This window comes from Euleptes europaea, chromosome 13, assembly GCF_029931775.1.
Source record: "Euleptes europaea isolate rEulEur1 chromosome 13, rEulEur1.hap1, whole genome shotgun sequence".
Taxonomy (NCBI): domain Eukaryota; kingdom Metazoa; phylum Chordata; class Lepidosauria; order Squamata; family Sphaerodactylidae; genus Euleptes; species Euleptes europaea.
This window is the reverse complement of record NC_079324.1, coordinates 15,569,856-15,580,122: the sequence shown is the minus strand read 5'-3', so window position 1 is coordinate 15,580,122 and position 10,267 is coordinate 15,569,856. Positions and strand designations below refer to the sequence as shown.

Sequence of the window (10,267 nt, the reverse complement as noted above, 5' to 3'; positions counted from 1 at the left end):
GGGGAAGACAAGAAAGTTGCACTCTATGGACTGCAATCGTTCCATCTGCCGAAACACTCTAGTGGACCAGAGCCCCAGTCAAGACTATCTTAAGGGTGTGTCTGTGCTGTAGATTTTGACAGTGATGTCAATTAAAGGAAAAATTGCCTTGGAGGTATTATAAATCTTGACTTCATGGCTCTGTTCCTCCTCTTTTAATCACGCCCAGCTCTGCCACCTAGAAAGTCATAGAAAGCAAAAAAGGGTACTTCTGACCATGTGCAGACTGCCAATTGTTCACCTCTGTCCTCACACTCCAAGAATTAAAGAGTAGGGCTTTCTTCTGGCAGGGACGGCTGGGCCAAACACTCAGAAATTAAGCATGGCCCTGTTATTATTAGGAATTTAATAGTCAAAAGTGGAATGCATCTTTATTTGCTGGCAAATGTGGGTTAGGCTGGAGCTGTTTGGTCTCTACGTGCTTGCTTGACTTCCTTTCTGAATTGCTCTGTCCTAACATCATCTGGGTGCAGTTCCATGAGAAAATCTTCTTGATGAGCCCCACTGAAGTGAAGGAGAACTACTCGTGATCATTGCCCTTCACTTCAATGGGACTCACAGAGCAGATCTTCCTGCTGGATTGGGCCCTCTGTAGTTCCACTATAACACGAGGGGCATACAGATTAGATGGGTGGTGGGCAACATTTTCACCATGTGTGCCACCAGCCAAGTTGCATTTGCCTTTATTTCTATCCCGCTTTTCTCACCATTGGGACTCAACAGTGGCTTTAGAACATCATTTTCCCCTCCTCCATACTCGCGCAACAATATCCCTGTGAGGTAGGCCAGGCTGAAAGTTTGTGACAGGCCTAAGATCACCTGGCACGCTTCTACAGCAGAAGTGGGGATTCAAACCCAGGTCACCCAGCGTCCACCCAGGGTCCGCCACTCTATCCATGTCACGATACCACACTGCCTCTCAAGTTCTAAATATAGGACAGAGTCACTCCAGTGGACCCTACAATACTGATGTAGATGTTCATCTCATCTCTGTTCCATGGGATAATTTTGCTTCTAGTCTTCTGAACAAAGATGTAAGCAATAGCACAGCCCTGGAAAGAGAGGCAGAAGTATTCACCTGCTTCTGTGTTATGGCCAGTCCCATAGACTCTCCCACCCCTGTCCAGCCATGCCACTAACCTGACAGGCTATGTGGCACTTCCACTGCTGATTGGCTAGGCCATGAGTAGATGACATACTGCTGATCGGCTAGGCCATGACTAGATTACTACTACAGAGAGAGACACATAATGATGCGCACTAATAGCTTTAGGACTCTAGGCTGGAAACTCAACAGCCAACACATAACTAATACAATATATAACAGAAGATTTCATGAGCAGCTGAACAGACGTTTCCAAGTGCTTGGCTGACCATTGATCGTTGGCCATGCCACACAGACAAGCACACCAAAAAAACCTACCCCCCAAAACCCCCAGGAATGTCCTGAAAATCAAAAGTGTTGGGGAAATTTGCTTTAACGAAGGCTTTATTTCGAAGTGATGTGGGGCCGAAGAGGTGAGGAAAGGGTGGGCACTGATGTAAGGCAAGTCGGCGGAGTGGTTTCCTACACCATACCACTCTGCATGTGTATCTGAAAGGAAAAGGGCTGGTAGAGAAAAGGGGGTTGTCCATGGGCAATATAATAATTGCTGAAATTCCTGTCGCTGATGTATGGAGCAGGCTGATAGTAGCATGTCACGTTCGCCGCATTGGGAATGATGTTCTGCTCTCCGAGCACTTTTAGTGCCAGAATGGTGATCATGTTGAGCGTCTGCCTGCGCTCGTGCCCCATGAGGCAAACTGTGCTCTCATTCACCACCCCGCGTAGGGTCATCAGGTAGTCGTATTTGCTTTTCTCTTCCCCGATGAAATGGTTGCGCAAGTAGGACTCGATCTTCCTCTGTTGCTCTGCCACATCAGGGAAATCAATGAAGAACCGCGAGCACATATACCGCTCCAACGATTTAATCTCCTTCTCGTCCGCCGGCTTAAAATCCCGCACCAGAAGGTTGCTATATTTCAAAAGGCCTCCTCCACGGATTTCTTCAGGGTTCCTAGTAGCGATCAGTTTGTATTTCAGGTGGTCCATGGCCTCCTTGAAGTCTCCGTACATGCTCTCGGCAATAACAGACAGGTGAGAGTCTTCCGACAGCTTGCTGTCCACGCCACTATAAACATTCAACACAGAGTCCAGGATAATCTGAAAGGAATCGACACTGAACTCAAATTGCCGCCTGAGGGAGTTCACAAACTTGAGTTCGACATTCTTGCCGCTGTTGTTGGACAAGGAGATGAGACTCCAGCGATCATGATCAGTGGACACTTTGACCATCTTCTGCACGTAGGCATCCTTCATAGTCTGAGCCGTGATCTTTTCCTTGTTGACGCATTTTGGCAAGAAGTCCAAGAGGCAATTCAGGACAGCCTCCTTAACAACCTGAAACTCTTGCTCGCTGGGAAGTTCCACCCCAAAAATGATGTCCAGATCTTTGTAGCTGGTGCCATTTTGCTTGGCAAGGATGTGACTCGCTGTGGAGCCGTTCAGGCGGATGTCTCGGATGACAATTTGCTTCTTGGTCAGCTGCTCCTTGACAACGTGAATGATGTCCTTCGGCTTTACCTCCAATGTTGGGAAATTCCCTCTTCCATGAATGGGTATTGCCTCTGTTAGCACTTGATCCAATATTTTAATCTGTTCCCAGGTGAGACAACTGAATCTGTGATCTAAATCCTCAGTCATCATGAAATCAGGTGGTAAACTAAAAAAGAGAAACAGGGAAAAGTCAAAAAGTTCTCAAAAACACTAAAATACTCCTGGGTTGTATGATAAATGCTCCTGATATTATTAACTGCCATATTTGGATTAAGGAAGAAAGTTCACTTTGCTCTCTTGGGCCATTAATAAAATACAACTTTGGTTCTTACTAACAACACCAGGCATTTATGTAGTGCTTCTGAGTGCTCAGTGCATGTCATATACATTATTATTGCAATGCTTACAACAACCTTGTAAGGCAAGCCAGAGGGAGGGCTGAGGACAAGAGAGTGTGGTTTTGTCTAAGGCCACCTGGTTCATAGCTCAATCTCTACATTACAGCAGTTTTCTGTATTGGCTGCTTAGGGTAAATATTTTGCTGACTCAGATGCCGATGGCTAGACATGAACATTTGCTTATTTAGATATTTTTACCCCAGTAGGGATCCAGAGTGGTTCACAGCATTATACCCCATTCCTCCATTTTTTTTAATGCTGTTGTTTCGACACTTGCCCTGTGGCTTTTAACATATGCTCTGAGAAGCTGTGGGTTTGGAAGGGTCAATCTCCATAAAACGGGTGTTCTGTCAGATATTGCTGACCCTAAAAGTAATCCAACTTTCTCGTCATTGGATCGGGTAGGCTATATCCGAGGCAGCCAAAGGCTTTCCAGAACTACTCCTGGATCTGTTAACATTGTGAATCAATTGTCGGGAATTTAATGGCGCTTGCCTGTCGCTTCCTGTTCCCCGGGAATCAGCATTTCTCCTAGCCAATCATAGCTCTGGGACTATTCAGGAGAGTTGCCATGGCCAATCACGCAGCCTTTTGTAGAGGGGGGGGGAAATGTTAAATGACAGCTGTAGTTTATACTAGCCATTTTACACCACATGAGTGTTGAGATGCTCCTCATGTCCGGGGAGAGATGCTTTGCTTGGCTGGATATACCCTGCCTGGAATAAGCTGAACTCTTTCTCTCGACAGACTGATTTGACTCTTTCCACTATTAATTTTTTAGTATTATTAATATTATTATTGATGTTAGTGCTACTACTTCCTGCTGTCTTTTCCCCATGGGTTATTGTAATGGGGGGCAACATTTGTTTGCTGGGAAGAGTAGTTTGGGAGATATATTATTTTCGTTGTTGGTTTGGATGCTGTGTGGATTACCCTCTGGTTTGTTTTGATCTGCTGCCTTTCCTTTTCTGTGCTTCTGGGGAGTTTGTTTGTTTCTTTTCTTTTCTTAATCGGGGATTTGCATTATTGATTGCCAAAAGTTCAGAAAAGAGTCATTCACATTGCTTGTACGGTTGCCTCTCCATTGCTTCGCAAAAGGATGAAACTTTTCTGGAGCTCATGCCTCTGCAAAGAGGCATGCAGCCTCAGCTAGAGTTATCAACTCCAGATTGGAATTTTTAAAAAAGATTTGAGTCCTGGGGAGGGTGAGGTTTGGGGAGGGAACAAACCTTAGTGGAGGATAATGCCATAGGCTCCCCCTTCCAAAGCAGCCATTTCCTCCATGGGAACTGTCCTCTTTAGTCTCGAGATCTGTTGTAATTCTGGAAGATCTCCAGGCCCTGAAGGTTTGCAGTATCCCCCCTCCCTCTGAATCAACCCTATCTATTTCAGAGGAATGAAATATGGGGAGGGGGCTGTGGCTCAGTGGTAGAGCTTCTGCTAGGCATGCAGAAGGCCCCAGTTTCAACCCCCGGCATCTCCAGCTAAAAGCATCAGGTGGTAGAGGTGATGTGACGGACCTCTGCCTAAGATCCTGGAGAGCTGCTGCCAGGCTGAGTGCACAATACTGGCCTTGATGAATTGATGGTCTGATTCAGTATAAGTCAGACTCGTGTGTGTGTGTGTTCTTTGAGGAGGGACCGTGGCTCAGTGGTAAAGCATCTGCTTGGCATGCAGAAGGTCTCAGGTTCAATCCCTGGCATCTCCAGTTGAAGGATCTTGCAGTAGGTGATGTGAAAGACCCAAGACCCTGGAGAGCCGCTGCCAGTCTGAGTAGACAATACCAGCCTAGAAGGCCCAATGGTCTGATTCAAAGAAGACAGCATTGTTTGCGTCAAAGGCTGCTGAGGTAAGGAGAAAACCACTTCAGCAGTGTCCAAAGAAAGAGGGCAATGGGACACATATGGGGAAAGTGTTTGCTGTGCGATTCTGGCATCATCAAAATGATTTTCTTGCTGTTCCAAACCAAAGCCCTTCCCCAGCCCCCTCCTGCTTTGACACACGTGCACTGAGTTCGAGTTTCGCTTCTGAAATCAAGTGATGCTTTATATTGGCTTCTGCCTGGCAGAAAAGGGAGATCAGGAAGAGAGCAGATCTCACCCCCCTCCCCCGGAAAAGGATGCAGCTGCCATGGAAACCAGATGGAAGGGAGCGAGACGTGAAGCATCCGATAGAGAGATGCAATCGCTGGACAGTCTCATGAGTCAGATGATGTGGTAGCACCTGATGGGCTAAAGTGTCTGGCTTTGGCAAATAGTGATTTTGTGCTGACTGAAATGAAGTTCCCTTGGAACTCTGTTCTGCACAAAAGAGCATTATAGCGAGTAGAAAAATGACCGACCCCTGTGTGGAAGACAAGAACTTCCAAGCCAAGCCAGCCATCTGCCCAGGCAAGGGAATGGGTCCTGTGTCTTCAAGGATGCCAACAAAATGTGGCTTTATAACTTAAAGGTAGTCCCCTGTGCAAGCACCAGGTCATTACTGACCCGTGGGGTGACGTCACATTATGAGGTTTATTAGGCAGACTATGTTTACGGGGTGGTTTGCCAGTGCCTTCTCCAGTCATCTACACTGTACCCCCAGCAAGCTGGGTACTAATTTTGCCGACCTGGGAAGGATGGAAGGCTCAGTCTACCTCAAGCCGGATACCTGAAACTGACTTCCGTCGGGATCGAACTCAGGGTGTGAGCAGAGCTTTTGACTGCAGTACTGCAGCTTCCCACTCTGGGCCAGTGGGCTCTATGCTTTATAACTTACCCAAAAGAAAAAGGCTCCCCCACCCTGCACATGGCCGGATGTGAACAGAATATGCTGCTGGAAGCACAAAATGTAGAGAGCATCAATTAAAGGGGTGGGGGAAATCAGCCCCTGAGTATTTCCTCTCAGAGCTGTTCGAACTCCGTCAGCATGGGGGCTCTTCTGACCCCCTTGGGGAAGCCATTCCAAAAGGCTGGTGCCATAGCTGGAAAAAACAACCCAGCTTTGAGTGTTGGCAGATCTAATTCCAGAGGTGAGGGGGCAGAACAAACCAGGCAGAGCTGAGGGGGCAGAACAAACCGGCACACAGATTCGTTTTAGGACCTTGCTTAGCTTCCAAGGTCAGACGAGACCGGGCTAGCCTGGCCCATCTAGGCCAAAACAGCATCTAGTTAATATAAACATTGGGAATATGGGCACAGGTACCTGAAAGTTTGCCTGCTGTGCCGCATGGGTCATTTATGCATGGGTACTTGGGCTCACATTCGCCCCCTGCCTGACTCAGTTGTTCCTTGGAGTTCTGCACGAGTGCTCCGTCCATTAGAAATGACCTCGCTGCCAGCCCTTGCAATGTCCGGGTCTTCCCATTCCTCTTCTTAACCTGACTCTTCCCTCTGCCCTGAGCTCAGCCCAGCTGAAATCCGCGTGCATAAGGCAAAGTACCGGACCCAGAAGCTTAGCTTCTCTCACAGCCATTCACAAAGCAGCGTGTAAAGAGGCAGGGATTCAAATGCTTCCTGCTTCCTGGGAGCTCTTTCTGAGTAAAAGAAAGGCTTTTGAAAACTGAGGCTTGGATTTCTCTCCCCCCCCCTTCACATTGCTCCGTAATTTTTTGTTCTTAAAATTCTTTTTTATGTGGCAATTGGGTTTGTGGGGGGGGGGATTTTCTCTCACCATGAGCACTGCAAAGTAAGCCAATTACAAAGCAGCATGTAAAGGGGTGGGACTTGGTTTGAGTTTTGGAGACTGCTGGTGCAGAGATTCCCAACAGGGAGTGGGTCCAGCCAGCAACGAACCTCAGGCAAAACTCCCATGCATAAATGACCATGGTGAATCTTGCACATAGTCCCTTGACTGTACATGTAGCACTCACATGGTGGAGGAAAATGAGAGCTGCTTGAAATTATTCAGGAAGAGGAAGAGGACCCTATCCCTTTTGATCACAGGCTTTCAAGTCTGGTTCCGTTAAGTTAATGTCAACATACAGGCGGAGGTTGTTTGCTTGCTCTGCTATCACCAGATAACGCACGGGTGGCTGCCGCAAGCTATCCAGGCTGTTTCCCTCACAAAACACATGGTAACTGGAAGCCATATGCCGCTTGCCTGCTCCGATGGGAAGAGAACAGTGAGCGCTGCGTCGGCAAACATAGAAAATCGATTTTCCCCCATCTGTGAAGTTGTAAGCCCAAACCGAAGACAGAGCAATCTCAGCCAGGGCTGTAGCCTATGCCAACTGGGTGGCAAGGCACCCATAACTACCAGGCTGCGCCTCCGAAGACTAAGCAGCGGAGGCGATGAATGGCAGGTTGAAAGCGAAAGACAGCTGAGAGTGCCGTTAACTGTAGCACCAAGGACAGCTCCAGCGCTGGTGGAGCTTTGTGAGTAGCTGCCGGGGTGCTCCCAAAAGGGCCAAGAGGGCAACTGCCCTGAGAGCCGGCATGGTGGTGCAGCGGTTGAGCTCTTTCCAGGAAGAAACAAGTATTATTCCTGTAAAAAGAAACCGTCATTGTTCATGTCTTCTGGGTCACCCCCCTCACCTTTCTCCCAGCCCCTTCTGCCTTCTTTTCTCTCCCCACCCCCGACACAAAGAAAAATAACATTGGAGGCCTCCATTCGCAGAACTCTAATGAGGGATGTCCTTCACTTGAAGCACTTTTCAGCAATGCAATCCTATGTTAACTTCCCTAGGTGTCCCACCTGAGCTTAACAGGGCCGTAGCTCCTTAGAAGACGAGGATGGGATAAAAAGCAAATAAAGAACTAACAGATTTGCCGTGACATTAAATCTCATTGGTTGCACTGAGGCTCAGTGGTAGAGCATCTGCTTGGCATGCAGAAGGTCCCAGGTTCAATCCCCAGCATCTCCAGTTAAAGGGACTAGGCAAGTAGGTGATGTGAAAGACCTCAGCCTGAGACCCTGGAGAGCAGCTGCCAGTTTGAGTAGACAATACTGACTTAGATGGACCAAGGGTCTGATTCAGTATAAGGCTGCTTCATGTGTTCATGTGTACGCCTGAGTCAACAGGCAATCGCCACACACTTTCGAGGAACTGTGAGACCAGCAGCATGGGGAATTCAAGACATGTATGTATGTAAAGTGCAGTCAAGTTGCACCCGAATCATTGCAACCCCAGCAAGGGGCTTTCAAGGCAGGTGAGAAGCAGAGGTGGTTTGCCATTCCTTTCCTCTGCAGAGTCTTTCTTGGTGGTCTCCCTTCCAAGTACCGACCCTGCTTAGTTTCCAAGATCTGACAAGAATGGGTTATACCATGCAGTCTTCCCTCCCATTCCAGGACATAAAGATGGCCAAAGCAAACCAAGAGGAAAGGGGAAAGAAAAGCAGCAAAAGGATGCAAATGTAAAAATACCTGTTAACATACCCATTAACGGCCACTTTGAAGAAACACCGAAAGTTATAAGCAAGTTACACCTAAATGCTTATTTGCATTCAGGCTCTCTTTTTGCACTGGAACTAGAACTGGAATAAACATACCCTAAGTGCTCAACAGAATCAGTCTTTACATTTTCTGAGTTTTTCTTGGTTGCAAATTCCAGGGGGCTAGCTGTTTTTGTCTGTTGCAGCAAAGACAAAGGAAACGCCAGTGTGGCTCTTTAAAGACTAACAGATTCCTTGAAGCATCATATTTGTGGGATAGAGTCCTCTTCATCAGATACATGAAATGAAGCTCAGTAGATAAGTACACAGGTACAAAGAGAAATGGTTAAGGGAAGTTTATAAGGCCAAAAAAGGCTAGAGGTACAGTTTGTGACATTTCTACACAACATTTAAAAGGATAAAAAATTATTACATATATTTGCTGTGGGTGTACACTTTTATATATCTAATGAAGTGAACTCTGAGCCTCTGACTTATGAAAGCTTGTGCTGCAAAAAATGTTGTTTGCCTTTAAGTTCTTAGTGCCCTAAACAGCTCATCCATGAAGGGGTTATCCCAAAGGGAATGTCTCTTTGAGATTGTCCTTCAGTGCTGGTCCAAAGACACTAGGTTTTTTGCCTACAAAACAGGGTTGCTGTATAGTTGTAATGGGTTTTATAAGCTTCTTTGATTGAAACGTGGGGTAAAAATCTTGCAATAAATAAAGGGTACCAGTCAGCCTTAGATGATAGGAACACATAGGAGGCAAGTTTTGTTGTCCTGGGATAGGTTAGGCAAGGGTTTTAACTGTCTATTTCTCTCTTTCCATTCTGACAAAGAGTTTTGTGGAGCTCAAAACCTTGCACACTCTTATCCAACCTAAACTGGGCCATGGAAATGTCTCCTCCAATGCACTTTGTGTTCCCTACCACAGGCTCCTTGACTCCTCAAGCAGAACTTCCTCGAATATGTGAACAGAAACAAACTTACTTTGGTCGGAATCTTGCCACGCATCCACTTCGGAAGCTTTAACACGATGACTCACTGGATCCTTTGGCAAAAATGTGAATCGTCATCTTGTCACCGATGAAAACATGAACCACCTGGGGAAATGCTGTGGGCTGCGAACAAACAGGAAGAAGGTATTTTTTTTCAAAATTGAATTCTAGGGTAGTCACCTGCTTTAAATCATGCATTCGTGTTTGCTAACCCTGCAGTCATGACAATGTCCTTTAAAGACTAAGCAGAAAGGCAAGACGTGTGATTTTGAAACTACAACTTAATAATATAAAGTAAAACAAGTACAAAATACAATTAAAATTTAGATACTTAAAATGAGGGGAAAATGCAGAGGTACATAGCTAATTAATATCAAGTAGAACAAACGCAATATATTATTAAAATTGAAATGCTTAATAATAGCAAAAGCTTGGTAAAATCAGTCTATCAGAAAGCACATACATTAGGTATAAGGATAAATACAGTATGCAGAATATAAATTCCCAATTTGCTTGGCTGCTGTATAGCCTTAAGCAATCTTTGCCTTATTTTCATTGCTAACCAAGCAAATCTGGCCATGCTAGCAGATACGTTAACTATTGTGTCCAATAGAGGAGCGCTAGATGTTGTTTTCCCAGAGATCTGGGGCAGTCTACTAATAATGGAATCAATGGACCTGTGCAGATATGATGAAACTACAACTGTGTTTGGTGTGAATCAGAGCACTCAATCCCAGCATAATGAGATACCTTTCCAGCATGTTCATTTTTTGCCATTCTTGGCATCGAGGTGGAGGAGGGGTATAACTTAGAAGAAGAAGAAGAAGAAGAAGAAGAAGAAGAAGAAGAAGAAGAAGAAGAAGAAGAAGAAGAAGAAGAAGAAGA

General features: G+C 46.0%; 1 protein-coding gene across 1 annotated transcript; it reads right to left on the bottom strand.

Annotated features, from left to right (window-relative positions):
- Window positions 1–1,593: 1,593 nt before the first annotated feature.
- TENT5D (terminal nucleotidyltransferase 5D) lies at window positions 1,594–9,466 on the bottom strand. Its single transcript, XM_056859266.1, has 2 exons — window positions 9,375–9,466; window positions 1,594–2,801 (listed from the first exon to the last, which is right to left on the bottom strand). Exon 2 carries the CDS (start codon window positions 2,783–2,785, stop codon window positions 1,607–1,609), a length of 1,179 nt encoding a protein of 392 aa, XP_056715244.1. The 5' UTR covers window positions 2,786–2,801; window positions 9,375–9,466; the 3' UTR covers window positions 1,594–1,606.
- Between the last annotated feature and the right edge of the window lie 801 nt (window positions 9,467–10,267).